The sequence below is a fragment of the Numenius arquata genome, chromosome 2 (assembly GCF_964106895.1).
Source record: "Numenius arquata chromosome 2, bNumArq3.hap1.1, whole genome shotgun sequence".
Lineage (NCBI taxonomy): Eukaryota > Metazoa > Chordata > Aves > Charadriiformes > Scolopacidae > Numenius > Numenius arquata.
In genome coordinates this window covers 34,030,389-34,044,319 of record NC_133577.1, presented here as the reverse complement: position 1 = coordinate 34,044,319, position 13,931 = coordinate 34,030,389, and the positions used below count along the sequence as shown (strand labels likewise).

The following is a 13,931-nucleotide window of genomic DNA, read 5'->3' as shown; positions in this document are numbered from 1 at the left end:
AGACACTGCGAGAGCTATGGCTTCCAGAAGAAGGGAAGGGCTCAGGAGTCCAGCACCGGGGCAAGCAGTTCTCAGGATCACAGCCATCATAGATTAGGAAAAACTCCTCAGAAAACTTTCTAATTTATACTGATGGTTCATCGTATGAAATAATTCTGTTTGCCAGCTTGGGTCAAGTGCCTGGGTCTTGCTCCTCCTCATCCCCTCACCTGGCTCGCTCAAAAACACCGAAACCTTGAAACCCACATACCATGGCTGGCTATAAAATAAATATTTTCACAAATTCAGACACTAGAGACTTCTAAAAATGCAGTTGTCCCAAGCGTTAGAAGAGACCTTACTGAAAAGTGAAATTATTGAACGATAAATTAATCCTGTGTTGCTCAAACCAGGACAGATCTCCAATGTCATCTCTGATGATCTTTAAATGGAAGGAAACAGTAAGGAAGACTGTAAGCCACTGGATTAAAATAGAGCTTTTTCCTTGCTACTTCTTAGCACAGCTTCACGTAATCAGTTTGTTATTAGCCTCTGTAGTGAAGTGCTCAATGCTTTACACCATGAAATAATAGACACTAGCAAGTGTCAATACACACACATATAAAAACCAATTATATAACAGGCAATATAAACTTTGCTACATAATGCATACCTAACATCTGATGTATGCAAAATGGCTCCAGCTATGGATAAAAATAGCCTCAAAAATGCAAATATTTCTAAATACCCTAGTTCAAATTGAATTGTAATAAAACTTTACACTAAAACCTGGGGTGTACTAAAAAAAAAAAAAAAAACCTAACAAAAAAGTGGTGTAATGAGGGTATACTATGAATATCCCCTATATGCTTACTGGAGGTGTGTATGAAGGATTTCCTTGTTCTAAAACCATTACACAAATCATAATTTTCTTCAGTGAATACCTAGATTCCACAAAAGACATCGGTATAATAGCTGGTCTTAATTTTCTGTTTAAGGTGGCAAAGTTTATGACCTGAGATTCAATTAACTTTTCAAGTATGACTTGTTTTGAAAACAGGAACTTTTTGTCTTTTGTATGTTTTGGAGGAACATCCCAGTCAGACTGATGGTCATCTGTCTTATTAGGTCTTCAAGGCTGATAATAAAAGACTCTTTGTGGATTCAGTGATTTAGGAAACAAGTGAGCAGATTAATTCAGATCAGGAGATTAATCAAGAAGATAAAACAAACAAACAAAAAAAAACTTGCTAAAGCAAGAATAACAACAAAGTTCCTTCCAGAAGACAAGTCTCTAATCCCAGTTCAATCCTCTCTTGATCAAGACTTATCTTCCTTTCCTGTGCAGACACCCACTCTTTATTGCTATTTCTTAACAAATGTCCTACCTAGTTAAACAAAATGAGGGGTTTTTTTCTGAAGCCATAATTTTTACAATGAGTATTAAACTTAATATATTTACCTTTATAAACAATGATGTCATTCTCTCAGAAGTATTGTAATATCTTGAAGCACTGTGAATCATTCGTATAGCATTTATCAAGTTTGGTATTCCATGTGTCATTGATACCTTAAAGCAGAGTTTTGAGAAAAAATTTACTTTCTATTCTTAGCAACTATATTTCTATTCTATTGACAACTTCTAAATTACAGTTTTCCCTAAATCATATGAAGCAATCTTTGAAATGCCATGGCATCTTACCAAAAGGTTTCTTGTTAAAAAAAAATAAAATAAAATAAAAAAAAAAATTAACATTATCAGGGACTTATCAGAGTTGCAATTCAGAACATCAAGAAAAAGTAATTGTGACTGTCAGTCCTCAACAGAGAAGCCAAGCTCCTGGAATTAACTTTGGCCTTTAAACTCAAAGTGGACAACTTAATACTGTGGGTAGACATAGCAGGCATTTGCATTTGGCAGAAGAGTGTGAAAGAAAGGCTACATGGTACAAAAACAACCCTCAGTGTCCACAGGTTGTTTGTCATCACCCTCCTTCCCCACCCACACACACAAAATAGAATCGGGAGATTCTGAGTCTACTGTTTTTCTTTTTTAATCCTTGACAAAAAATAAAACCCTGAATATTGGACTACATAGAGATTTCTCTGATTCAAAGCCCCGAGTTAAATGCTCAGTCTAAATTTTCATATAGTAAGCCACTTCAGCTACAAATGTGACTATGTGTGATACTGCATACACTATATTTTATGCACACAATAAATATTACATTAAATCTGCATGTACTCCATTCCTAATTCACTAATTTTTAAAATACTTTTAAATATCAGATATTAAATCCAACTTAATCCAGAATGTAGTTCTTTTAAAAACAGGATACATTTAGCTTGGATGTAATTATTTTTAAGTTGAATACAACAGAAAATCCTACCTAAATTATCTTGATCAATGTTCCAAAAAAATGAAACGGAAATTTGTATTTATCCAAATTGTTCCAGGTTAAACAAAGTACTATAGTTAATGATCCTGCATTAGTAAAAGATGAACTCTTTAATGGGTTCCCACCCACAAATGTTTGACTTTAAGATAAAAAGAATTTTATCTTAATAACTCGTATGAAGCAGCTTGTTATTATGGCTTGACACCTGGCACCCTCTAGTGATGCTCTGAAGAGCTGAAGATAAACAGTGTTACTAAGAGGCTGTTTATCGTACTCCTCTCTTCTACTATTTCATGCAGCATCAGTTCTATATAATATATTATCACAGACTTTTTACTTCGCTCAGTTAAAACTTTGAAGAAGGATCCTAAGTTGCCAGCAATTCAAAAGAAATGCAACGCTTCCCGACAGAGGACAGGAGGCAGGTAGGACCAAACCAAGGAGGACTAAAAAACAAAGCAGAACACGCAATTTTTGCTAGGGTATTTCCTCCTTCCACCCCATTTTGCAACAACTGTTAGAAACTGTTATGGTTTGAGAAAACCTGTAACAATTTATTTATTGTTTTGACAATTATTCTATCACCCGATAACCCCTCCCCACACAGAAATGGGAATTGGGGAACACAAAGAAACACAAGGATTGAAATATAAATAGATTTAATAGGATAAGACTAAATAATTAACAAAAATACTAAAGAACCAACTAATCCTGATACTCATATAAGATATACAAGAATTATACTCAGCCAATTCTATCAGTAGGAAGCTGTGCACTCCCAGCAGTGGACAGCAAAAGTCAGAAAATGCGAGAGCTACGGCTTCAGGAAGAAGGAAAAGGCTCAGGGTTCTGGCACCCGGGCAAGGAGTTCTCAGGATCATCATCATCAAGGAAGAGAGAACTATGCAGCAAACTTTTCTAATTTATATTGAATGTGAGATTCATGGTATGAAATAATCCTGTTTGCCAGTTTGGGTCAAATGCCAAGGCCTTGCTCCTCCTCATCCCTGCACCGGGCAAGGCTCGAAAACACTGAGACCTTGAATCCCACACAGCCTAACTGGCTATAAAGTAAATATTTTCACAAATTCAGACACTAGAGTCTTCTAGAAGTGCAATTTTCCCCAGCATTAGAAGAAAAGTTAGTCCTGTGTCACTCAACCCAGGACAGAAACATATACCTGTTATAATAATTAGTAGTTAATATTAAACCTAATAACTGTTACCTTGAACTAGCCTACATGGACAACCAATTATTTAAATTCTGACTAGCTGGTACTTCTGCAAACAGAAGCAGCTAATACTGTTTTCAATATCAAAATATTAATTTGCCCATTTAGGACCTTACTAGGTTTCATTATTCTCTATATAACTGAAATTTTGGTTACAGCTGTGTAATTGAAAATTCCATATATGTCAATGAATAATGAAAGACATATTTTGAGTATTTTCTATTATAAAATATGTAACCATTTTAGCTCATTTTAAAGATAATATTGGCAGCAGGACTGACTTACTAGGAAATCATATGTTTTATGTTTATTGATAAAATACATATTTTAAAATATTATATTTTATGTAATATAGGATAAACCAATGCTTTGACATTTAGCTTGACAGGCATTTAGAAAAAAAAACAGAAAAAAAAGAAAAGTAAATTAGAAAAAATTACTTTTAAGCAAATACAATGGTTTCTTTTGCCCTGGGCATTCTATGTAAATACCTGAACTATGTTTAAAGAATGATGAAAGGCATACTTACAAGATCATAGTTGTAAAGTGGCTGACAAACTTTTTTAAGTGTGCGTAAGTATTTCACATTATCTTTCGCTTCATTTGCTGCATCTGTGATTCTGGCATCTAACTCCTGCCATATCTAGAGGGAAAACAGTACTGTAAAAAAACTTCATACACAGAGAACTATTTCTTTAACTTGCACTGATTTGTGGGAAGTAAATGTTGGTAAATTAATTTTTAAAAGGCATTTTCAAAGCAGGCAATAAAAGTTATTTTCATTTACGATAATTTTTGTCTGTATCTCTAAAAACCTCTTGTTATTTCTCTTAATATATTAAGCATACCAGCATTGTATCTAAATTTTCCTCTCTTAATTCTCCTTGGGAAATCTCTTAGATGCCATGAAAAAAAAAAAAAAAAAAAGTCTTAAGCTTTGTCTACCATAGTAAAAAACAACCAAAAAAAAGAAAAAAAGGAATTACCTTTAGTACTTTAGAATGTCCAACGTTCAGAACATTAATGACAGCTTTGCAGCTTGGTCCTTTAATCTGCTCGATAATAAAATTAAATTTAGCAGACATACATTTCCAGTGCTCTAGTTCAGTCAGTGGACCTGAATCATCAGCTTCTTTCCTCATCTGCTTACTCTCAATCAGAACCTGCAAGGAATTTGGAAAAAAAAAAAACAAAAACCAAACCCTAAAAAAGTCTACTATGGAGAATAAGCAAATTATAAAGAGAACAAACACTCTGAAGATACTAACTCAAAAAGGAACAATCCTGCAGTAATTGACATAGGAAATTGATTCCGAATTGAAGTTAATCATATTCTTAAACTCAAACGAAGGCAACTAATATATATATATATATACACATGTTCAATTGCTGTCATAAACTAGGTGAATCTCAGCATATACCCTTTTTCTCCTTTAATCAGAATCCACATATTGAAATGCACTAAATGGAACTTCAGTTGTAAAAAACTTGAAGAATTATTTTAATAAAAACATTAAATATCAGATGTAAAATCATAAATATACTCATTTTATGTTGATAAACACACAGTCAGCTCTTTTTAAATTGTTATTCTCAGGAGCTAAACACACGAAACATAGGAGTCCTTATAAATTGAATCTGTCCCAGTCTAGCCAGATTCTTTATTTTGACAAAGAGGGCTGTGCTTTATCATGGAAATTTCTTGGGTAACTGAGACCTTACCATATAAGATTTACAGAGGATCAAAAATGCCCTACTGGGCCTGGTCAAAGATCTTTCTAAGAGTAGTATCTCATACCATGAATGGTAGCAGAAACTTAACAGGTGATGTATACAGTATACCTAAACTATATATATATATATATAATGTGGTCCTCACTGATATTATTAGTCCTGCATCCTTCTGTCCTTGCCTTCTTACTATTTGTGCATTAACTGTTTAGAGACTCTTACTCTTGCTAGATTGTAAATTCCTAGGGATAAGGACTACCTACTTAACTTCACTTGCACATAGAAGTGAAGCACTTGTCCTATTCAGGTGGAAATGCAGCTAAAACCTTCAGCTAACTTCAGGCAAGTCTCATATATCATTAATAAATATCTATCCATACTCATACTGGATCAATGTGATAAACCAAAGACTTACCTGTTCAATTTGTCTATACCATATCATAAGTACTTCCTCTAGCTGGTGAACCATGTCAGGATTATCAGCCGCTGCAGCTACTTTCTCAAAGGACTGGAGTTTAGAAAAATTAATGTAATCTATTTTTTTCAACTCAACAGTTCCTTCAATGCTTATTATAGCCCCTGAAAAAAATAAAAAAAGCAATTATAAAACAGAAACAATTATGACTCTAAAATTTATTTCTACTAGTGTAAGTTTGGGAATATATGTCTGAAATCACTGTTGTTTCAATACAATAGTCATTTTACTGCACTTACATAAAACAGAAAAATCTTATTTTAAATCCAGTGTTCCTCCTTAAAAGTAACATATCACTACAATATTTTCTTAGGTAAATAATCTACTCATGTATTTATTATGCAAGGAATTGATCATTTTATTTTTCCTTGCAGAAGGTGAAAAGTTCCTTACTTATGTGCTACTGCCTTTACATGGAAATTCTTAAGTAGAATTCCTCTCATTTGATTACTTCATAAATGTAATGCTTACCTTCTAAAAATGAAAGGTATCTGTTAATTGTTTCCATGAAATTCTGTTTGTCTTTTGTATCCTGTTTGGTCTGACTTAAAGCACCCCAATTACTTGTTGCGAGGACAGCTGGGAGAAAAATCTTTTCTATCATATTCCTAACACCATGTAGGAGTCCTTCATTGGCATCCAAAACACCAAAGAATATATCCTGCATTGTAACACAGTGATTGTTAGTAATGCAGTAACTTAGACTGGAAACAGTTTTATAAAATTGGTGTATTTTTTTATAAAGGCATTCCAATTTGCCAATGAAAACTTTAATTTAAGAAGACAAAATCCTTACAAAATACCAATATCTACAATGTGACCATAAGATATGTATGTTTGTTTTTTTTTTAAAAAGGAAAGTCAATAATGATTTAATACAGTTTTAAATGGCTGCCAGGTTATATTTTTGCAATTTCAGTTATTTCCCTAACATACAGAAAGTTTGGAAATTGTTTAATAGTACATAACAATTAAAAATATTCTAAATGTCCGCATCTACAATTAGGTATTAAGTACTGAAATGCAAGTAGCAAAAATGCTCTGAAATTATATTAGAAGCAATTACCTGACTGAATGTATATTACTTAGAATCAGATAAAATTTTTGTCTAGTCTCCATAACAATACAAGTTTTGACTATTTTTAATATTCCAATATTTTAAATGTCCTTCAAATCAGCAAATATTTACATACTTCATGTAATAAACTTCCTAGAACATGTTTCCTTTTCTCATCACTTTATTAAAGAATTTGATGTAAAAGTAATATTTATGACTAATGTTGAGACTTCTGATAAAGACAGATCTTGTCTCTTACTTCTAGTAGTGCTTTTCCCCCTTCACTTTCTCAGCTCCCAAAAGGAATTAAACATTTTTAATGTATAAAATATATAAATTAATAATGGATTTTCTGTCTGAAAAATTTGAAATCATATTAATCAGTAGATACATATATAGGACTGACTCTTATTAATTAACAGTCCCTTAAGCACTGCTTCAGTATTAAGATGTGTAGCTAAGAGAAACAGAAATAAAGCCCACATGTATCTAAGAATTTGTCTTGTAAAGCAGAAAAACTCATGCTACATAATTTACATAGGATAAATGTGTATTTCACACATTCAAAGACACATAAAAGAGAAGCACAATTAAACTTTTCCTATCCTGGTATTTGCAATAAACTCTCCTCAGTGAGTCCTTCTAGTTTAGAGATTTTGGTCACATCTAAAATGTATTTAGTGGCTTTAACCTCCTCAAAAACAGCAAGGAGAATGAGAAATTAATCTAAATGCTGATTTTTTTGACAAAAGTCCTGTCAGACACTTAATTCACAAGATATCCTGAGTATTTGCTGAGATAATACAGCTATTCATTGTCTACCCAAATAGGAGAGCAAAAAGCATGCTATAGCTTAACATTAAAAAAACGCAGTTACAAGTAACTTTAGTTATGTGACGATAGTGAAACAAATAATGGAACAAAAATAGCTACTTTTAAAGCTTTTAGTTTTTAAAAATATATGAGAGAATACCTCATGTATAGTTTTTGCATTTATAGGGCTGTCATTCTTACAACGAACAAAAAATAAGCATTGTCCTATGAATTTGTCTGGTGCATTGTCCACATAGAATTGCATCATTTTACTTCCTTTTGCAACTCCTGGAATTGTCCGACCACATTCTGAAAAGAATTTCATAGGTGTCACTAATTTTAAAAGTAAGGATATTATAAAACACTTAAAATTAAAATAGGAAAATAAAATTCAACATAAAAATAATTTATTTTCTTCTTTTGTAAGAGAGTCAAACCCAGCAGAATTCATGGCTGTAATTAACCACACAATTAAATACCTACATCAAACATATAACATACATCTTACAAAGCAATTTTGGTGCATTGTACTGCACTGAAAAGGGAATTTGCTGGGGAATTAACCCCATCATTCTGGGTTAACTTGCTTGTGACTGAGGTACTTTCTTTGTATATTCACATTCACCCTATCAAACAAAATGTCACGCCTAAATGAGAAAATAGAGAATATGAGATACCATCAGGTCCTCTATCAATACAATCCTATGCAAATTGATTGTTTCATATAAATAGGCAAGGGAACAGCATGTTGAGTGCTTAGAGAATCATCAGGGATTTTAGACATTAAATTCTAATTCTCTACCGAGCATATGAAAAAAAAAATTTCAAATATTTATAATAAAAGCAAATTCAGACAGGTTTTATGAAAGTGCTTTCTAACGAGCTGAGGGTATAACTCCTGTAAGAAAAAGCTGCAACCAACTTAAGATTTCAGAATAATTTATCTTTTTGTAGCCTTCCTTCCAAGAATGGCTAAAATTGACTGACTTTTTCTAAACAATTTGACTTGAAGTAAGCATTTAAAATATGAATTTTCAGTCCTTATAGCAAAAGCCTGCAAAACTATGACTATGTAAAAAATTTACTCTGGGAAAGATTAAACAAAATTAACAATAGAAGCCACTATTACATCTGCCTGTATTAATATTACTAAAAATTTACCTATTCCTGGTGCTTCTCCTTCTTGATAGAAAATTTTCAATGCTTTACTTCCTCCCTTGGCAAAAAAAGAATCAAAGGCTTCCAGCTGTTAAATCAAAAAGTGAATACTTGTTACTCAAAATATTTTTCTGTGCCTTTAAGAGATGCAAAAATAATTTGACCATGCCACTGTTTAAAGTTTTGGTGGCATGTAATGTTTTTCCTCAAATATTGTGAGGAGTTACAGAACAACGTAACAGATATTTCAAATATTGCCTTCAAGTACTGAACCTGCACACACAGGTGGCCTAGCTCCTGATAACTGTATATGAAATGTTTATGATCTTGTCCAGAAATGCAGAGACACTAGAGGATATAATGTCACTCACAGAGATCTGCAAGTCTAAAGTATCATCTGGAAGTAACTGGTCATAAGAGGCTTAGAAACATACACAGCAGATGTGCATGACTTAACATACCCTGATATTGTAACTCTAGCCCTAAACGTAAAAGCTTCGTTTGTAAGAGGAGTAACATGACACATGAGGATTTTATTCCGGAGACATGAATTGGACACATTGGCTCCAAAACCTTTTCATGACGACAAAGATTTTGCTGACTTCTGGAAGGACAACTGTCGCGACGGAGGGAAGACAGGGACACTCAATATGAGTGATCAGCAAGCTTCGTTTATTGAATAGTACAGCTGTCTTTTATGCTTCATTATAATTAGCTAATACATACTCTGCAATACATCTTTCTGATTGGCCTGTCCTCCAAACTTCAACCCCGCCCTTAGTTCCTTCTTTACAGTTACTTTCATCCTCTTTTCCCATGCCTGAGCAGCTGCAATCTCCCTGTTATCATACAACAATTACAGTCAAGGACAGGGTGTTCTTGCCAGCTCAGCAGTTACGGGGGCTGAATCCGATGTTTCTCAAGTTCTTGCTCGGCCAGCTGGATCATGTCTACGCGACCCTTCTCAGCTAGCCAGTCTCCCACAGACAACGAGATCACATCTGAAGGAGACCATGCTGCCCCATAATTGCTGTACCTGTCCATAAACCAGCCATCCTAAAACACGATGGGTGTCTAGACGGCCACTTTGATTTTGTCATATTATACAAGGTGCTTTGGATAGTAAGGATGCAAAGCTTTGAAACAAACACTTTGTGTATGGATCATCACTCTGAAGAACTTGCCTGAAATTATTGCTAGGGTTTCCAAAATCTGAATTTTCAAACTGCCCTAGGCAATTTTTTGTGACCTGGTAAAACCAGGATATGCGATTTAGCAGAAGTGAACACAGCTCTGAAAAGCACTGAAAGAAGGTTTGAAGGAGATCAGAACAGACTGATCTGGTCAAAATCCAGATTCTTTCACAGTCTCTGTAAATATCCATAAGGATGACTAACTTAAGATGTGACTAAGCATTCAAATTGTCCAACTGAAGGGCTCAACCTCAGAAGTGAGACCTTCTGTTTCACTCCATCAAAAAAAATCAGAAATTTAGTTAGCAAGTATGTCTGGAGATGCATCACCTGCTCAAGCACAAAGTATACAGTTCTAAATGGAGTAGATTTCTTATAAGCATAATTTTTTTTCCCCAAAATAAATTTAAAATCTGAATCAGAACAGTGACAGGAAAATGCATCACACCCAGGTGGACGGAATTTAAACCACTCTTTTGAGAAGACAACATTGTCCAAAAATAAAAGAAGTAAAAGCAAATCAGCTCTAGAAATGCATTAACTTTCACTTTGGTTAACAGGCACTAGTGAATAACAGGGTCAAAACTGAGAAAAATACAGAAAAAATCCCTGCCAAAATAGTCGAAGAAAAGAAAAATTGGTAAAGTACTGAAAGGGCAATGACAAAAAACAGAAAAAGATTCACTACTACAAAAAGTAATCCAACTTGAGACGAAGGCAGCGGCGAACAGTAACTTTTGGGCCTGTATGATTTTATACAGGACATAAGACGTGAGCTGTCCCTCTGGCTACCGCTTCTGCAAATAGCTTCTGGTTCAAGTCCATGTGGTACAAACACTCCCTATGTGAATACACATACAGGCTAAGGCTTTAAAGGGTAAAACTTAGTTCATGGATGTCAAAGACATATGTATATGGAAATTTAGTAAATGACAGTTTGTTAAAGGACAATGTTGACACAGCCACAGCAGCCCAAGCTATTTATGAATAGCCTAAAACCAGAAACTGGAAAATTTCCAACCATAAAAAGTTTTCAGATGGTCCTGGTGACAGCAAAGAAAACCAACCCAAAACAAAACCAAAAAAAAGGAAGCCTTGAGAATCCAAAGGTTCTCAAGTGTCTTAATTAGTCAAACTCAGTATAGAACAGTAGTTTTACATCAAGTCAGGATGATCTAAAACTATATACCACTTAAGAACTGTTAAAAAAAAAGAAAGAGGAAATGTTAGTTGATTGACAACACTAAAAGCACCTCTATGTTGTATAAGCATAAGAAAAACCAGGACTGTTTAAGTACATTTTATGATATATAAATATCAGTAAACAATAAACAACAAATTTGGATAGGGTCTAAATTTGGCTTGAACAGCTGAAGTTCTAACAATCGATTTGTTTGACCAAAGGAGACAGTATCTGGCTGAGTTTTGAATACTAAGTCAAATCTCTCTAACAGATAAAAACAACATCATGCAAACAGAGAAGGTAAGAGCTGTATCTTTTCACACACAGCCATACTGAATTTTTATATTTTACTAAAAGAACAGTTTAGCTTGTTGCTCCTGTTTGTTCAATCACTTTGAAACACTGTGAAAGACATGCACTAAGGACACAAAGAATGACTGAGCTTTCAGAAGTTCCATCAGCTTGGGATCTACTCACTCTACAAACCCACTTTATCTCATCTTTTAAGCATTCAAAAATAAACAAAGCACCTGAAGGTATTTAATGGGTCTTTCCAAATGTAGTCACAATAATTAAATGATATAGGATTAATCTTCCCTCTGGTTACTAAATAACAGTCTTAATTTTCAAAATGTTCCTATGAAGTTACACATACTTTTGCGGTATCAAAATTTTGCGGTTTGGCATTTCAGTGAGGACTTGCTTAACAAATAAAAATTATCATTTTTAGAATATAATAGTGTCAGGCTGAGATGGATGAAACTTCTTAGAACTGGTGGATGTGACAAGAATCCTTTGGGTCAAAATAGCAGCAGTAATTACATTTTCCTTGAGATAAGAAAGATGAAAAAGCCACAATCAAAAACCTTAGGAATATTTGCAAATCTGCCGGGCAACTAAGCTGAATGATTTAGTCAGGTATCATTTCAGATGAGTTGCATGACTTATTAATCGCATTTTCTGGCAGAAACAATCAAAATTATGGATAACACTTCGTATCAAAGGGGTAATCTGCTATATATTTTGACTAATAATTGAAGTCAACAAACATATAGAACAGACTCACCGAAGGGGCATCCAAAATCATTTCTTCCAAAGCTGTTAAGTCTAAACCTAGCCTGACACTGAGAACTTCAAATATGTATTTATATGAAGCATCAATTTTTGCTCTTCGACGTTCTCTTGCTTCTTTATATCGAACCTAAAACATTAAAGATGTCTTTCAAACTAAAAATACACAGTGATCACAACAATGACCCGCTACTTAACTTGAAACTAATGCTGAAACCTACCATGTTGTATTATAAGACTATTCTTTATATAAGACTATTTAAAAATATCTAAATTTTCAGAGGCTAACAGAAGAACAAATGTAAAGTCAACTCTGAGGATATACCAAGGAAAAGCAAACATTAAATATACTACAGCTAGATTTTAAGATATGTGTGTGCCATATTAACTGGTTTTATTTTTCACAATCAGTATTTCAATTTTTTATACTAATAAAAGCAAGTCACAACATGAGCTTAAAACTAAAGCATCTAGAGTGGGTAAATATTTGCAGGAACTAAGCTGGGTATGGCTTTGCTTCAGTGTAAATTATTTAGTCAATACCTCCTGCTTCCTTCCTCTATTACTTTAAAATAAAATCTTAAAATACTGCAAACATTGAAAACAAAGACCCACTTGCTTTATACCAGCAATAATTTAATAAAAGAACTGAGTATAAACAAAACAGAAGGGGGGGGGGGGGAGGGAGAGGGGAGAAAGAAAAGTAAGTAATTAATATAAACTGAATTTAATTATCTGAGAAAAGATCCTTAAATCTATTTCAAGACCTAAGGTTGAATACTAAACCTGTCTTTCTCTTAAAACTTCTTGCAAGGACAGAACTCCACTAGCACTCCGGCAAAACCTAGACAACTTTCGGCTTGCAATAGAAAAAGAGTCTAGGGAAGAGGAATAACTTGTCATTCGTCGAGTATGGTGAATAGATCTGGGTAGAGCATCTTCTGGTAAAACAATAGCAGGCACAGAACTCTCTACAGTGAGATTAGGCCCAGCACTATTTGTAGCAGCAACACTGGGACCAGCTTCTTCTCCACTGTTTGAACTTTCATTATTATTTTCTTGTACTCCCTCCATTCTGAAATTTGGAAAAAGGAAAAAATGGTGTGTTTATAACAATCCAGATTTTTTCAAGTCTACCTTTTCAAGAAGATGGGAAGGAAAAGCAAGGTAGGGAATAAAAACATGAAAAATGAGAGCATCTCAAAACTGACTTCCCAGGCATTTTATGATAGGTTACATGTGTCAAGCTGAAGATGATTACAGAAAGATCTTTTTTTAAATAATTTACCATATGTTTACATTTTGTGGAGTGAACATCTTTCCATATAACAAATAAAATGTTTACAATATTAATACTTTCACTGAATATCTGCTGAGAAATATAAATGTTTTAGAATATACATGATTTCTTTAAATTTTAGTTTGCAAAAGTTATACACATATTCAGCAACTGAGCTTACAAAAAGTCTTGCACACATTTCCATGATAGGTCTTAAACCATTGCTCAAATGAGCACCCACACATGATTTGTATACAAATGCCCCCCTCGCATAATATTCTTAACTTGTGTAAGTGTTTGCAGAAATAATGCAAGATGGAGGGTGTTGGGTACTATTTTTTCCGTAGAAAAAATTTAATTT

General features: G+C 33.8%; 1 protein-coding gene across 1 annotated transcript in view; it reads right to left on the bottom strand.

Annotated features, from left to right (window-relative positions):
- Nucleotides 1-13,365, bottom strand: part of DNAH8 (dynein axonemal heavy chain 8) — a 140,974-nt gene extending 127,609 nt beyond the window's left edge. The window contains exons 1-9 of the mRNA XM_074168783.1: nucleotides 13,078-13,365; nucleotides 12,287-12,421; nucleotides 8,848-8,932; nucleotides 7,847-7,995; nucleotides 6,288-6,477; nucleotides 5,757-5,920; nucleotides 4,597-4,773; nucleotides 4,140-4,253; nucleotides 1,442-1,549 (exon numbers count right to left, since the gene is read on the bottom strand). Coding sequence (XP_074024884.1) covers nucleotides 1,442-1,549; nucleotides 4,140-4,253; nucleotides 4,597-4,773; nucleotides 5,757-5,920; nucleotides 6,288-6,477; nucleotides 7,847-7,995; nucleotides 8,848-8,932; nucleotides 12,287-12,421; nucleotides 13,078-13,365 — 1,410 coding nt within the window. The remainder of the gene's footprint in view (nucleotides 1-1,441; nucleotides 1,550-4,139; nucleotides 4,254-4,596; nucleotides 4,774-5,756; nucleotides 5,921-6,287; nucleotides 6,478-7,846; nucleotides 7,996-8,847; nucleotides 8,933-12,286; nucleotides 12,422-13,077) is intronic.
- Nucleotides 13,366-13,931: the final 566 nt, after the last annotated feature.